Source organism: Nicotiana sylvestris, chromosome 10 (genome assembly GCF_000393655.2).
Source record: "Nicotiana sylvestris chromosome 10, ASM39365v2, whole genome shotgun sequence".
Taxonomy (NCBI): Eukaryota; Viridiplantae; Streptophyta; class Magnoliopsida; order Solanales; family Solanaceae; genus Nicotiana; species Nicotiana sylvestris.
The window spans coordinates 12,899,774-12,917,207 of NC_091066.1; the positions used below are offsets into that span (position 1 = coordinate 12,899,774).

General features: G+C 37.4%; 1 protein-coding gene across 1 annotated transcript; it reads right to left on the reverse strand.

Annotated features, from left to right (window-relative positions):
* Nucleotides 1-5,435: 5,435 nt before the first annotated feature.
* LOC104218371 (inositol oxygenase 2-like) lies at nucleotides 5,436-8,576 on the reverse strand (the record flags this gene model as incomplete). The annotated part of the gene is made up of 2 exons (XM_009768848.2): nucleotides 5,436-6,019; nucleotides 8,288-8,576. Coding segments are annotated over 2 exons (873 nt in total), but the record flags the coding sequence as incomplete, so codon positions are not given.
* Nucleotides 8,577-17,434: the final 8,858 nt, after the last annotated feature.

The following is a 17,434-nucleotide window of genomic DNA, read 5'->3' on the forward strand; positions in this document are numbered from 1 at the left end:
CCAGGTGAGTTGGGAGTGGGCCCGAGAGACCGTTGCTTGTGTGTGGTGAGTTGGGAGTGAGCCCGAGGGGCTGGTGTTGTTTGCTGGTGAGTTGGGAGTGAGCCCGAGGGGCTGATACTATACTGAGATTTATAGTAAGTCTAGAGATGTCATCTTTCATGAACATGTTTTTTCTTATACTCTGCCATCTTTTGCTCCTTATCATCTTCATCCTTCAATGCCTATTTTTTTTTTCTAATACTGATCCTGTTACTGCTTCTTCTATCCTTCCAGATCTCTCTCTCCCAGCTTCTCAAATATTTGACACTCCTGATGTTCCCAACTCTGTCCACAATACTGATGTTCCTACTCCCATTCATCCTATTGTTCCTGTTGAATCAGTAGTTCTTCCTGCTCATGAAGTTAGAAAAATTTCCAGAACCCATTAACTCCCTTCTCACTTAAAGGATTATGTGGTCCAGCTCCCGTCTTCTACTTCATGTTCTTCCTCTTCACTCATGTCTATTGCAGTAGAACCCCATTCTTACACTCAGGCTGCTGCTATTCCTGCTTGGCAAGGGGCCATGAGGAAAGAATTTGAGGCCCTAGATGCAAACCAAACTTGGAAAATTGTTGAACTACCTGCTGGAAAAAAGCCTATAGGATGCAAATGAATGTATAAAATTAAATACAAAGCTGATGGCAGTGTGGAGAGATACAAGGCTAGATTGGTGGTTAGAGGTGATACTCAGGTGGAAGACATTGATTTTAATGAAACTTTCTCTCCCGTTGTTAAAATGTGTACTATTAGATGTGTGATTGTTGTAGCTGTCAAAAAACAGTGGTCCTTATTTCAGTTGGATATTAATAATGTATTTTTGCATGGGGATCTAGATGAAAAGGTTTATATGAAAAAAAAATATTTATATGAAACTTCCTCAAGGTCTTTCTGTTACTTCTACATCTTCTGCTTCTTCTGAGTCTCCTGCTTTGGTTTGCAAATTGCAAAAGTCTCTTTATGGTTTGGGACAGGCTTCTAGACAATAGTACGCGAAGCTATCTCATGCACTCTACTCTAGGGAGTATAATCACTCATTGAATGACTATTCTTTGTTCGTTAAGAAAACTAACTCTTTTACTACCCTTATAGTTGTTTATGCAGATGACATCATTGTCACTGGGGATGACTTGAAAGAAATTTCTGCTCTTAAAGCTTTTTTGGATGCTCAGTTCAAAATTAAGGACTTGGGGTTGCTTAATATCCTTTTGTTTCAAAAGAAATTTATCTCTGATTTTCTATCAGAATACAAGTGTGTTGATGTTTCTCCTACTGTTAGTCCTTTAGACATGAGCCACAAGTTACACTCTGATGTTGGGGACCTGCTTCCTCATCTTGAAAGTTATAGGATCCTAGTTGGTAAACTAAACTTTTTAACTCACACAAGACCAAATTTATGTTTTACTGTCCAACATTTGAGTCAATATTTACAGAGACCTAGAATTCCACATATGACTGCCGCTTTACATGTCTTGAGATACTTAAAGGGCACTTCTGATTTTGGGGTCTTGTTGAATAATTATGCTGATTTGTCTTTGATGGCCAGTTGTGACAGTGATTGGGTAGCTTGCCCCGAGTCTAGGTGCTCAGTTTCTGGTTTTTGCATTCAATTGGGTGGTAGCCTCATCAATTAGAAGTCTAAAAAGCAGCACATTATTTCCTTGTCATCAGCTGAGACCGAATATAGAGCCATGAGTAGAGTGGTCGCTCAGTTAGCCTGGTTAGTTCGCCTGATTTGGGTCCCCCTGTTGTTCTCCCAGTTCCTATTTTGTGCGACAACCAGGCTGCTATTCATATCGCCAAGAATCCGGTGTTTCATGAACGTACCAAGCACATTGAAGTAGACTGCCATTTCATTCGTACAAAGTTGGCATATGGTCTTATCTCATTGTCCCATGTTTCTATTAGCTCCCAACTAGCTGACATCTTTACTAAACCTTTGACACGTCTACACCATCGCACCTTGATTAGCAAGTTGGGTGTGTGTCCACCCTCCATTGAGAGGGGATGTTGGAGTTACCTGATGATTGGACTGGGCCAACACAAGAGCTGGAGCTGGAACGATTGGGCCTAGCCCGTATTTATTTTGTAACAGCTTTTATTTTTCCTTTTCTTACACTATACCGGCCAACAATATAAATAGGGGCTAATTAACATTTTAGAGTATTCTTTCATTTTTATTTTGTAAAAATATCAGAACACTTCTTCTCTAAAACGATTTCCCCCTTTCTTCTTCCTCATGAACCCTAATTGAAAATCTACACTCTTATGTTGATTTCTGAATCTAACAGAAAATTATCTATTTTTCTTCTTCTTAGTGCTTAAAAGATAAATAATCAAGCACATGCATGATACGATATTTATAAAGTTCATATGAATTTTGGATAATTTCAAGTGGCTTTGATGATCTCAGCAGTAGTCCAGGAATAATCCTACTATCATAATTATACAAATTTATTAGTTATGTTGGACCAGTTTACAATTTAATTTCTTTTCCGACCTTGAAAATATTGGGGCATATACTATTAACCATATATTTGGATATAGTATATTCTAATAATTTTCATGGTCAAAAGTTTAAGTAGGAGATTGTTGGGATATATACTATTAATCATGGGTTTGGTTTAGATATACTATTTATTATGGAATAATTTTTTATTCAATTTTAATAAAGTTTTAAATAGATCATATATCAGTATGTGTCCTTTGCTTATATAATAGATGATTTAGTGTATAGAGTTTAGCTTATACAGGGAAGATTAAATCATCGGTTCTTATAAATATAAAGTTTGAGTTCACAATCTAATGATGGAATTGGACAAACCATCAGGAATGATTGTAGCACAGGATTAAATATAATTTATCTTGATTATGAGAATGGTTTAATTCCAACTTCTTGTGCTAGTACATTATGTATGTATTAAACGGGCCAAGTAGAGATAAGTATTTTATACCGACTTAATAAAATAAACGCTCTAGCCATTAAATGTACTTATACTCTTAATCTTGATATAATTATTATTAGCTATGTACATTATTATTATTTTGATTTATTAAAAGGCGAAATTCTTTCATGGGTCAATATGCCTGGTAAATTGGGTAATAATAATATACATTGGCGAAGTAATAGTTAGTTGGTGGAATCCATGTCTCGGTTTAGAGATTGATGATACACCTCTATGAAAGCTTATAAGTTTTCATGTGTAAACCCGGCTGGTGGATTTTGTATCCGACACATGAAATAAGTGAAGCGAAAGTCTAAAGGAAATAATCAATAAATTAAATCGTCAGTAATTTAATTTAATTGATTAGTATCTGAATCTTAACATGGGGAGTTGAATAAGATTTAACAGATGAATTTCGAAATTGAATAAGGAGTGCAATTACGAATTTTTAGTAGAATAATTCGTAATTAATTATGGTGGATATTAATTTCGAAAATTATAAATTAATTCCATAATTGGAAGCCTTGTTAATTAAATTCTGTGGTCCCTACTGTGCCTAAATAATAGGAAATAAAGGAATCATTTTTCTGGTGGAAAAGAAAACCCAACAGGTTTTGGAAAAAAGTTTTAACCCTTAAACCTTGTGCTATAAATACATACGGTTTTTCACCTAGAGGAATTAGCACATGGTGGCCGAATTTCAGCCCATTTTCCTTAGAAAATTTCGCCCACACGAAATTGTTATTTCCGTGTATTATTTGGGTAACACAGTTGAAGATCGTAGAACGTTCGGAGACCGTGATCGTGCAGGTGGTGAAGAATCCATTGAGTTGCTGTGGAATTGAAAGCTCACGTGATAAAGGAGCTTTGTTCACGCTTCAAGAAGTAACCCGTGAAATCCCGTTTATGCTAGTTGTCTAGATTACATGTGATTTTGATATTGGAATTGCTTCCGCTGCTTATTATAATCCATCAATTGGTATCAGAGCACACTCACATCTAATTAGATAACTAAATTTTTCATGAAACAAGACTATCGTATTTATGTGCGTTGTCTAGATTACATGTGATTTTGATACTGTGATTGCTTCCGCTGCTTATTATAATCCATCAGAAAATGTTGGATACAATTGGAGTATCCACAATTTATAGAGTATATTTGTTAACAAGATTGTCAATAATATATTCTTATATCAGAATAATATCTAAAGAATAATGATATATATATATATGGGTTTTGCTAACCTACTACATAGTTGTAGTAGGTTAGCATTGTATACACATTTGATATCTCTAAAATGCCCTTATTATTTGCTATCACCTCATTAATAGTGAGGAGCTTTTTGTCTTTTCACAAAATTCCACATTTCATTACTTTTTCCATTCTACAACTATCGGGCGGGAACCAATTCCCCCCTATTTTTCTTATCCGATCATTGCTCTTCTCAGATTCTAGAAGGGTTTTTCTTTTATTATCTTTTTTGGTTGCACCTTGACTAATACTGCAATGAAGATAGGAGTTTAGTATTCTAATTTCTCTTCATTCAGTGATCAGAATCATGATGTACACCTTTTGTAAGTTGTTTATTTACTTGTTTATACCCAGCAATTACGCCAATTAGTCTATCTAATTTAATTCGATAGAAACCACCATTATTGTTTCATTTAATTTTGGATTAGCTTTAGTTTTTCTTCGATCACTACAACAAGATTGGTAAAAAGTTTTCGACTTATATAATATCTAAAATCTAGGAACAAGAGATGAACATTCAGAAAAATCTAGAAAATAAAATTTAGAATTCTTTCAAATAATTTTTTCTTTTTGGGTTTACCTCGTAGTGGAAGTGAAAATCTTTAGTATTTGGGTATTTGTTACTATTTGCCAGAAATAAAAATAGAGATGAATTTGGGGAATATGTTATGGAATAATGAGAATAAGTCTATGGTGGCAATGTACTAAGAACAAAAGCTTTAAATTGCTTAATATCTAGTTCTGTTTCATACAATGTTCTTTAGTGACAATGTGGAAATTGATGGGAAGCTGTAGATTGAGAGGGCTTTGACTTTTGGAACAGCTATGTATCGAGTAGAGTAGTAGAAAAATGGGGGAACTTTTGGTGAAAAGACAAAAAGCTCAAATGTGTATACAATCCTAACCTACTACACGCAAATATCATTTTGTATACCATTTTATAAATATCATTTTTTATGAACAAGTATTTCTATTAGGAAAAGAATGGATATTTACATATTTCCCATTCCATTTCCAATATGGGACTATTAAGTCTCCTCATTATTTTCACTGTACACATCCTCTTTAACACATACTCTTCCATCTAATTAAATCTGAGATTGAGTCCTTTTTTTTTTTTTTTTTTTTTGCTCTTTACACAAATTTTACAACTTTATACCATATATAGACAAATTATATTTACAACTCATCATCACCTTCTTCACCACCTTAGCTTTGCTAGGAAATATTTTCCAATGAGAGACAGGTAGTAAGGCTTGACTTCTTCCACATTAACCCTAACTTTACTTTTGCTATACAAAACATATTTGTTAAAAATATGAAGCCACTTCAAATTCTCCTTATCTTCTTCATTCATTAAATGTTTGTAAGCTCCAGATTTATGCAATGGATAAAATGAATGATATCTTATGATAAAAAAACCAGCTGATGGCAATGTTATACCATTCTCTTTTGCAACCATGTACATATAATCATCATGACCCCATGGCATCATAACATTTTCTAGTCCACAACCCTCAAAATAAACTCCATTTTTAGTGTTGTAAATTGGGTTTTTAAAATCTTGATTTTCTTTGAAGTATTTATGATGAATAATTGATTCATCAAATGCACATCCAACAGGGAATGTGTCACCTACAACTGCCCATTGAGGAAGTCCTCCAAACTTAGGTAAAACAAGAATTTTACCTAAGTCATGAATTAGGGCAATTAAATGAAGCCAATCTTGATTTGGATAATCTTTTCTAATGGCTTCAGCACTTTTGTGATGACCCGGACGGTCGTCTTAAGAATTTACGCGCCGATCCCCTATTAACTGCTTTCCCCGTATTTATTCCTGCTATTTTGAATCGCCGGAATGTTCGGTTTTGAGTTTCCGAGAGTTTTGGGACACTTAGCCCCTAAATGAGAGCTTAAGTATTGGAAAGTTGACCGTAGTCGGAACAGTGTAAAGACGGCCTTGGAATGGAATTCCGATGAATCCGTTGGGTGATTTCGGACTTAGGGTCGTATTTGGATTGTGTTTTGGAGGTCCGTAGCTAATTTAGGCTTGAAATGCCGAAATGTCAAATTTTGAAGTTTCCGGTTTGATAGTGAGATTTTGATCTGAGGGTCGGAATGGAATTCCGGAAGTTGGAGTAGCTCCGTAGTGTTGAATGTGATGTGTGCGCAAAATTTCAGTTCATTCGGACGAGGTTTGATAGACTTTTTGATCAAAAGCGTAATTTTAGAGTTTTGCAATTTTTAGGCTTGAATCCATGGTTGATTCGTCGTTTCGATGTTGTTTTAGGTGTTTTAAGTATTGGTATAAGTTTGGACAATGGTATTAGACTTTTTGGTGCCTTTAGTTGAGGTCCCAGGGGCTTCGAGATGATTTCGGATGGTTGACGGAAGGATTTTGGAGTTTGGAGTTGCAGCTTCAGCTAGTTTTCTGTCATAACCGCACCTGCGAGTGTGGGACCGCAGGTGCGGAGCCGCAGAAGCGAAAATGGGGAGATTCAGTTGGAGCCGCAAAAGTGGTAGAATTTCCGCAGGAGCGGTACCGCATCTGCGGATGGGGAGTCGGAGATGCGAAAGTTAGGCTTTAAGTGAAAAGTCGCAGATGCGACCATGTCCTCGCAGAAGCGGTACCGCATATGCGGTCCCAAGGCCGTAGAAGCGGAATAACTGGGCAGAAACATATAAATTCTTGCCTTCGCGAAATTTAGTCATTACCTCTTTTCAAACGAGAAGAAGCTTGGGGAGCACTTTTCAAGAGGGATTTTCAGAGGAGTTCATTGGGGTAAGGTCTTTGGTCCCTAAACTCGTTATTGGAATGAATTTTATCAATTTAATCATGAAAAATTAAGGAAAATTAGTGGTAAATTGAGGGTTAGGGCTTGACTAATTAGAGACCTTTGAGTGATGATTTGAGGGACCATTTGAGGTCCGATTTTGGTACTTTTGGTATGACTAAACTCGTGAGAGTTTGAGGATTCTAAAAATATAAATTTTACCTGATTCCTAGATGTGGTCCTGAGGGGCGTTTTGGTTATTTTACCTAATTTCGCGTATTAGCTTAGAATTTCCTGTTTACTTGGTACGAAATTGAGCTTAAATGAATATTCCTTGTGTTGTTGCTGCGTGTTTTACTTTGGGACTACGGGACGGAATCCTGGGAGATCCCCTGCACGTATTTATGATTTGAGTTGAGGTGCGGGATACCGAGAGATCCCTAGCATGAATATTGAAGATACTAAGAGATCCTTGGGATGCCGAGAGATCCCTAGCACGTATATTGAGGATACCAAGAGATCCCCTAGCATATATTGAGGATACCGATAGATCCTCGGGATACCAAGAGATCCCTGACATATATTGAGGGTACTAAGAGATCCTCGGGATACTGAGAGATCCCCGGTTATTTCCTTGTGATTGTTTTGCCTCTGTTTCAGTTTTTGAATTCCTTATTTTCCTGTATTAAATTCTTATTGTTAACTTTCAACTGTACTGCTTATCTTATACTATCATACCTTATATTTTTATTTTATCTCAGTAGGGCCCTGACCTTCCTCGTCACTACCCGACCGAGGTTAGACTTGGCACTTACTGAGTACCGATGTGGTGTACTCACGCCCTTTCTGCGCATGTTTTTCATGTGAAGATCTAGGTACTACGACTCAGTCCTATCACCCTTGAGGAGAGACGATTGCCCCAGAGATTTCGGGGTATATCTGCTGCGTCCGCAGACCGAGGAGTCCCTTTCCATTCTATCTTGTAGTGACATCCCTTCCATCTTTTCTGTTGAAGTAGACATTCCGGAGTTAGAGCATTTTTAGTATATTCGTAGCTTGTGATTAATGGGTTTTCGGGTTTTGGAAAAATGTATTAGTTTCGAGAATTTATATTGTGTATGCCGAGCGGCACCTTTAAACACTGTTATGTCACTCTATTTCTGTTCTAAATTATTTTTATTCCGCAAATTGATTTATCTTCCACAATTTAGGCTTACGTAGTCGTAGAGACTAGGTGCCGTCACGATGGTTCACGGAGGACGAACCGGGTCGTGACAACTTTGTAACAAATGTTGAATTTGGGGCTCGTCTAAATCTGGATCACTGTCATCGACAACATCGTTGAGTAATTCGCAACATTCCCATATGCTCATTTGTGCCTTGTTAAAATTTGCATACTCTTGTCTCATTTTCTTGACAAAGTCATAGGTTTGATGTATGTGTTGTGTTTTGTAGAAATTTTCTACCCCTTGTTGCCTTGCACTTTCTGCATTATTGTAGTCCCTAAAATTATGGCCAAATGCATTGGTTTGGGGTACCATAAATTGATCACCCTCTAATGCCAATTTTTTCCATTTTCATGGATTTTCTTTTCCTCTACTTGGATATTCATTTTGTGAATAAAAAGTAGAGGCAAACAGAACCACAACCTCAAATTTTTGAAAGTAAAGCAAAGTAAAAGAGGGACAATCAAGAAGCAAAGAAGGTAATAAACTTTGTTTGTTTTTTTTAAACCTTTTTTATCTCAAGAAAGAATGGAAGTTATGTGATGTGATATTTAGGTAAAGAAGGTTCAGTATTTATAAGTGCTGGAAATTAAACTCCATAGTAATTCCTTCCTAAAAAATCTCATACTAGATAATCTTTTCACCTCCCAAATTTGGGAGAAATTCAAAAATAGCAAAAAATTTGGTCGTTCAAAAATAGCTCAATTTAAAAAATAATCGAAATTTAGTCACTTTTAATGTAAAGATAAATCTGAGCGAAAACACTGTCCAAAACCCGAAAAATGCGCCAGTATATTATACTGGAGTTCCAACATAAGTATGCTTGAACTCCAGCATATTATACTGGAGTTCCAGGATAAGGTTCCAGCATAAGTACACTAGAACTCCAACATAATATACTGGAGTTCCAACATGTTGCGGAAGCCAAATGTATAGAGTGTGAATAAGTCACAACTACTATACCAAAAATTATGACAACCACCAAATAATAAATAAGACAATAAAGCAATAATAAAGGGAACACCAGAATTTACGAGGTTCGGCTAATTTTGCCTACTCCTCGGACACAACCAAATATTTTATTCCACTCCAAAAATACAAGTGAAATAATACTAAAGAGAGAAGATACAAATGCCTTAAACAGATGAGAAGGCAAATGAGAGGTGTGTTTCAATCCTAAACATTAGGCCTTCTTTTATAGGGGAAAAATCCCCCCAAACTTAACTCCCAACCAATGTGGGACTTTGGCATTTTGCCAAACTTCAACAAATCTCCACCTTGGCAAAATTCCACATTTTCAATTCTCTCTCAATAACAAATTTTGGTTGTGTCTTCATCTTCAATCTTCAGTGTTCAACAATGTTGATCAAATCCAAACAATGTTGAAACTTGACCGCAGTCACCACCTTTGTCAGCATATCAGCAGGATTCTCTGTAGTATGAATTTTCTTCACCGTGACTCCACCTTCTTCTATGATTTCGCGTACGAAATGATACCGAACATCAATGTGCTTCGTCCTTGCATGATAAACTTGGTTCTTCGCTAATTGAATAGCACTTTGACTATCACAAAAAATTGTGATACCTTTTTGTTCAACACCAAGCTCCTTTAGCAATCCTTGAAGCCAAATTGCCTCTTTCACAGCATCTGTAATAGCCATGTATTCTGCCTCTGTTGTAGACAAAGCAACTGTTGACTGCAAAGTAGACTTCCAACTAACTGGTGCCTTTGCAAAAGTAAACACATAACCAGTAGTTGATCTTCGTTTGTCCATATCACCCGCAAAATCTGAGTCACAATATCCAACTACAGACTGATTGTCTTCCTGCTCAAAAACTAACCCGACATCTACAGTATTATGAATATACCGTAGAATCCACTTCACAGCTTGCCAATGCTCCTTCCCTGGATTGTGCATATATCTGCTAATAACTCCAACAGCTTGTGAAATGTCAGGCCTTGTGCAAACCATTGCATACATCAAGCTACCAACAACATTTGCGTATGGTACCTTTGACATATACTCTCGTTCAGCTTCATCCATTGGCGACATAGTAGTACTTAGCTTAAAATGGGAAGCAAGTGGAGTACTAACTGGCTTAGTCTTGTCATCTATGCCAAAACGTTGAAGTACTCTCTTCAAATATTCCTTTTGAGATAAACAGAGTTTCTTTGAACGTCTATCTCTAATTATCTCCATGCCAAGAATTTTCTTTGCCTCACCCAAATCCTTCATCTCGAACTCCTTCTTCAGTTGAATCTTCAACTTATCAATTTCTTCCAAATTCTTGGAAGCTATCAACATATCATCAACATATAGGAGAAGATATACAAAGGAACCATCTTTAAGCTTGTGCAAATACACACAATGATCGTATTTGCTTCTCTTGTACCCTTGCCGCAACATAAACTCGTCAAATCGCTTGTACCATTGTCTAGAAGATTGTTTCAATCCGTACAACGATTTTTCAAGTTTGCACACCATATTTTCTTTTCCAGCAACTTTGAATCCTTCTGGCTGAGTCATGTAGATTTCCTCCTCCAAGTTTCCATGTAAAAACGCAGTTTTTACATCCATCTGAACTAGTTCCAAATCCAATTGTGCTACCAAAGCCAACATAATTCTAATGGAGGAATGTTTTACAACTGGAGAAAACACTTCATTGTAATCAATTCCCTCCTTTTGAGCATATCCTTTGGCCACCAATCTTGCTTTGTAGCGAACATCTACTTGGTTAGGAAATCCTTCCTTCTTTGCAAATACCCATTTGCACCCAATTGCTTTCTTTCCCTTCGGGAGATTGGCCAATCTCCATGTATGATTCTGATGAAGGGACTGTATTTCATCATTCATGGCAATCCTCCACTTATCTTCTTCTGAACTTTGGACAGCGTCTTTATAAGTAGTAGGAACATCATCAGCTACAATTGAGGTTGCACAAGCAACCGTCTCTATGAGACGAACAGGTTTCGTTATTGTTCTTTTTGGCCTGCTGGTTGCTATTGATTCAAGTTGTTGTTGAGATTCCTGAGTTGGAATCTCCTCTACTGGCTCTCCTTCCAGAGGGTAATCTTCATTTGTTTCCTCCTCTGCTTCTTGTGTAGGAAAAATAAATTTTCCCTCAAACTCCACCTGCTTAGAAGCACCTTCATTTTGTTTGGTATCTTCTGTTACCTTATTTACCATAGCAAATTCATCAAAGGTAACATCTCTGCTGAATATTACTTTCTTTGTCATAGGGCACCATAAGCGATATCCTTTGACTCCAGAAGTAATTCCCATAAAAATAGCCTTCTTTGCCCTTGGATCCAATTTTGACTCCGTCACATGATAATATGCAGTTGAGCCAAACACGTGCAAAGAGTTATAATCTACAGCAGGTTTTCCGTACCATTTTTCAAATGGTGTTTTGCCATCAATAGCAGCAGATGGTAGACGATTAATGAGGTGACATGCATATGTAATTGCCTCAGCCCAAAATTCTTTGCCCAAGCCAGCATTGGACAACATACACCGTACCTTCTCCAGCAAGGTCCGGTTCATACGTTCTGCCACTCCATTCTGTTGTGGTGTATGTCTAACAGTGAAGTGTCGGACGATGCCATCATTTTCACAGACCTTATTGAAATGATCATTTTTGTATTCACCTCCATTGTCTGTGCGAATACACTTGATCCTCCTGCCTGTTTGATTCTCCACCATCGTCTTCCATTTGAGAAAAATTCCCAGCACTTCATCTTTGTTTTTCATTGTATACACCCACACTCTTCGAGAAAAATCATCAACAAAGGTTACAAAATAGTGCTTCCCACCCAATGAAGGTGTTTTGGAAGGACCCCAAACATCAGAGTGTACATAATCCAAAATGCCTTTAGTATTATGGATCGCTGTACCAAATTTAACCCTTGTCTGTTTCCCTTTGACACAATGCTCACAAAACTCCAAGTTGCAAGCCTTTACTCCTTTTAACAATCCTTGATCTGATAGAGTTTTCAAGGATTTTCCTCCAGCATGTCCCAAGCGCATGTGCCATAGCTTGGTTGCTTCTGCCTCTTTGTCGTCACTGGATGTTACTGTCGCTGTCCCAATAACTGTACTGCCACGATAGCGGTACATATTATTATTCTTCCGATTAGCCTTCATTACCACTAGTGCACCGGAGCATACTCTCATCACTCCATTTTCTGCAATGATTTTGAACCCTTTTGATTCTAGGGCTCCCACAGAGATGAGATTCTTCTTCAAATCCGGTACATATCGAACATCTATCAATGTTCTGATCATTCCATCATGGTTCCTTAATCGTATTGAACCAATGCCATATGAGGTAAGAGGGCTGTTATCCGCTGTGTGGATGACTCCATATTCTCCTTCTTGAAATTCCATGAACCAGTCCCTGTTGGGACACATATGATAGCTACAAGCCGAGTCCATCAACCATATGTCTGATGATGTTGATGACTCTGTTGTAACTAATGAGAAGTCTGAATCATCACAATCAGCTACATTTGAATCCATAATGGCCTTTCCATTGTTATGTTTGGCCTTATTCTTCAACTTCGGACAGTCTTTCTTCCAGTGCCCTTTTTCTCGACAAAAGGCACATTCATCTTTGCTGGGTCTGGATCTTGACTTGGATCTTCCCTTCTTTGTCCTCGTTTGATTTTGAGGACGACCCCTCACAAATAGTGCTTCTCCTTCTCCGCCCTTCTGTTTTTCTCGCTTTCTTTGTTCATAGCTGTACAAAGCCGAACAAACTTCTCTGAGAGAAACTTCGTCATTTCCATGGAGTAGAGTAGTTTCAAGGTGCTCGTACTCATCAGGAAGTGACGCCAACAACATCAAGGCCAAGTCACCATCATCATAAGTTGTATCCATATTTTGCAAATCTGTAACCAACTTATTGAAACTGGTGATATGTTCATTCATCGTGGTACCAGGAACATAGGTGAAGTGAAACAGTCTCTTCTTCATGTACAATTTATTTTGACTGTTTTTCTTCAAAAATTTATCCTCCAGTGCTTTCCATAATTTACTTGCAGAAGTTTCCTTTGTGTATGGATATTTCTGCTCTCTAGCAAGGTAGGATCGAATGGTACCGCAAGCAACACGGTTGATAATTCTCCAATCTTCTTCTCCAATAACATCTGGTTTCTTTTCTTCAATGGCCAGATCTAGCCCTTGTTGAAAAAGGACATCTAGAACCTCGCCTTGCCACATCCCAAAATGTCCGGACCCGTCAAATATTTCGACCGCAAATTTCGCATTTGACACAATTCTTGTCATAAGCGAAGATGCCAATGATGACGTATTGTTGACACTTGATGTAGATTCTTCTTGTTTATTGTCTCCCATCTTTGACACAAATATTATTTAATAGCTGACGACACAAATCAAGATTATTTCCTTTCTGGTGTGGAAGATCAGACTAAGCTGCAACCACAGAGCATACTCAGACAGAACCTTGACTCAGTTACCAAGATAAATCTTTTCTGATGTGGAAGATCAGACTATGCTGCAACCACAGAGCATACTTAGACAGTACCTTGGCTCTGATACCAATTGTTGCGGAAGCCAAATGTATAGAGTGTGAATAAGTCACAACTACTATACCAAAAATTATGACAACCACCAAATAATAAATAAGACAATAAAGCAATAATAAAGGGAACACCAGAATTTACGAGGTTCGGCTAATTTTGCCTACTCCTCGGACACAACCAAATATTTTATTCCACTCCAAAAATACAAGTGAAATAATACTAAAGAGAGAAGATACAAATGCCTTAAACAGATGAGAAGGCAAATGAGAGGTGTGTTTCAATCCTAAACATTAGACCTTCTTTTATAGGGGAAAAATCCCCCCCAAACTTAACTCCCAACCAATGTGGGACTTTGGCATTTTGCCAAACTTCAACACAACAAATATAATTGTCCAGTATAATATACTGTAGTTTGGAGCACCAGTGCTCCAGTCTCCGGTATATTATACTAGAGTCAGCAAAGTATACCGGTCCAGCATAATATGCTGGAGTTCATACACAGGTGCACCGAACTCCAGTATATTATGCTGGACCGGTCTCTATTGCAGCAAAATAGTGGGTATTTTTCATTGACTTCGTAAACGCTGACTATTTTTAAATGACCAGTCCGAAAACTGGCTATACCGTGCTATTTTTACCCCAAATTTTTCTTAAGTTAATTATCCACTTAACAAGTGTTTGGATAATTTACGTTAGAGGATAAAGATCAATTAGATACCTATATGGCTATATCCTATGCAAATAATCTGATCCAATACTGATTTTTGCTAATCGCAAATATTTTTAGTGAATATAGATTTAAAATCACTAATAACCAACCATTATTTTGGTGAAACTGATTAATATGTTCAGTACTATTGGAAACTCTTTTAACATGACCAAAGAAAATAAATAGTTTTCCCATGGGGAAACTCACTGTTTTGGGCTCGATATCAACAGTGTATAATCTAAACTAATAGGTCCAACCGTCCAAAATGCAATAAAAGATAAAAACATATTAAAATTTAAATTATACATATATGGGTTTGATTGGATTATGACATTAGAAGGTATACTTTTCCATTTTTATCTCTATGTACTTCTAAAGTCTAAACCAACACCAAGTTCCACCATATATCTTGCAGCTATAAATCATCCCTCTCTTTCACACGTTCGCTGTATCCTTCTGGTAGAATCTCATAGATATCAGTAATCTTCTCATCAAATAAAAAATTATTCAAAAAATAATAATTTAAAATAGTTTCTCGCATTAGTACACAAGACAACATAGTATAATTATCATGTGACATGGGAAGACTTTAGCTCTAACTTCCAATCTTTTGGCCCTTAACATTAGATATCATGATTCTATTCAAGGAGACTGGAGATTCCAAGATTTAGGTTCAAGGAAATCAAATAAAGTTATGAATGATTGTTCAACATTATCAAATATAATTTTGGTTATCCGAAGACGATGTCCAATAACAAGGATAAGATGTTAAGGCGTTTTAATAAATTTTATGTTTGATATGGGATTATCCAATAATATATCTGCGAGATTACGCGTCTAGGAATCACCTTTATGAGTGTGAAGTGAAGTTTCAAGGAGAATTATGTAAGGCTAATTCTCTATATAGTTATGAAACCAAGTGATGTTCATGGCTAAAACGAACATAATAGTGAGAACCAAAGACGGTTAAGGGGTAATTGTCTGACATGTTTAGGTATACACCAAAGCTCGGAGGTTTGAAGATATGAATAATCTTTACTTGCGAATTACACTATTTTTCAAGCATGTTGGGATTATTGGGTTTTTAGTTGAGATGTGAATGAAAAATAGATGGGAAAAATAGAGGAAAATGAAACTTTTGATTTGGTTCATCCTTTTTATAAAGGAACTTTGTCTCTCATTGGATAGGAAGAGGAAGATTATTATGATTATATATAGAAGCACTTCTTATAGCTCTTAATGAGTTGAGAAAAAAATAAGGCTTGTGATGTCGTCGCTGTCACGACCCTAAACCCGGACCCGGTCGTGATGACACATCTCCTGAAGACAAGGCCAACCGACACATACCCATTTCAATTTTAAGAAAATAAAATAATAGGTATTAAGCCTTAAACATGATAAAATCCCAAAATAAGCAGTGAACAGTACAATTTGCGGAATTAGAACCAACACAGCCCGATACTGGGGTGTCACCAGTCATGAGCATCTATCAATATACTACAAGTCTGAAGAGTCTACTCAAATTATTACAGAACACTAATAAGAGAAAGGAAATGAGATAGGGGAGAAGCACGTGGCTGCGAACGCCGAGCAGCTACCTCGCGAACTCTGGAATCTGCTGGAAGCTCTCAACCTTCGCCAGCAAGACCTGATGCGCCTGAATCTGCACATGGGATGTAAGGAATAAAGTGAATACTCCAACTCAGTGAGTAATAATCATAAATAAAGACTGAGAAATATGAAATCACGTAAGGCACATCACAGGCTATAAGAAAGCAGTAAAAGCCAGTAAAAATCGTGAAATAATGAAGACATGTAAAGTCATTTTAGTCTAGTTTAAACTTCATGAAATGCCTTTTTAAACAGTCAAGCAAGTAAATGACAGGCAACTAGGAAAGATAAACACATAAAAAATCGCCTCTCAGGCACAATGTCAACAAAATCCGCCCCTCGGGCAATATCATAGAACAACACGAGCCCATCGGGCTATATCTCACATCACAATGGGTACCCGCGCTCACTAGGGATGTGCAGACTCCTGGAGGGGCCCTTTACGGCCCAAATGCAATATCAAGCCATCTCGTGTCATACTCACATAGGCCCTTGACCTCATATCAACAAGCCACCTCGTGGCGTACAAATCTCAGGCCCTCGGCCTCAAAATCATAATCAGTATTTCCTCACAACATAGGCCCTCGGCCTTACTCAGTCAGAATCTCATAAGCTACTCGGACAACATTAAAACATGGTGCTCAACCCAAAATATCATTTAAGTGTTAAACCAGAGTAAACATGGTTGAGTTATGAAAACAGTAGAATATAATATGACTGAGTTCAGGTATAAAGTCAAAATAGTGAGGAAAAATCAGTAAAAATCCCCTAAGGGTTCAAATAGTTGGCACGAGGCCCAAATATAGCATTCAGCCCAAAACATGATGATAACAAACAGTTTTCAATCAAATACACGGCAAAACAATCTCCGAGATGGACAAGTCACAATCTCCAACAGTGCACGACCCCACGCTCGTCATCTAGCGTGTGCGTCACCTCAATATAGCACAACGATGTGCAATCTGGGGTTTCATACCCTCAGGACAACATTTACAATCATTACTCACCTCAATCCGGTCCGAACTCTAGCCCACGACGCCTTTGCCCCTCGAATCAGCCTCAACTCGCTTTGAATCTATCCAAAATTAGAATCACGACGTCAAAATATGCTAAAGGAATGAAGCCCATGCAAAAATAATCAATTATAACATAAATTCCGAAATTACCGAAACCCGACCTCGGGCCCACGTCTCGGAATTTGATAAAATTTACATCAATAAATTCCTTATCTCCCCACGAGTTCATACATATCAAAAGTACCAAAATCCGACCACAAATGGTCCCTCAAATCCTCAAGTCTGGGTCTCCAATACCAAGCCCTAGTTTTAGGGCCAA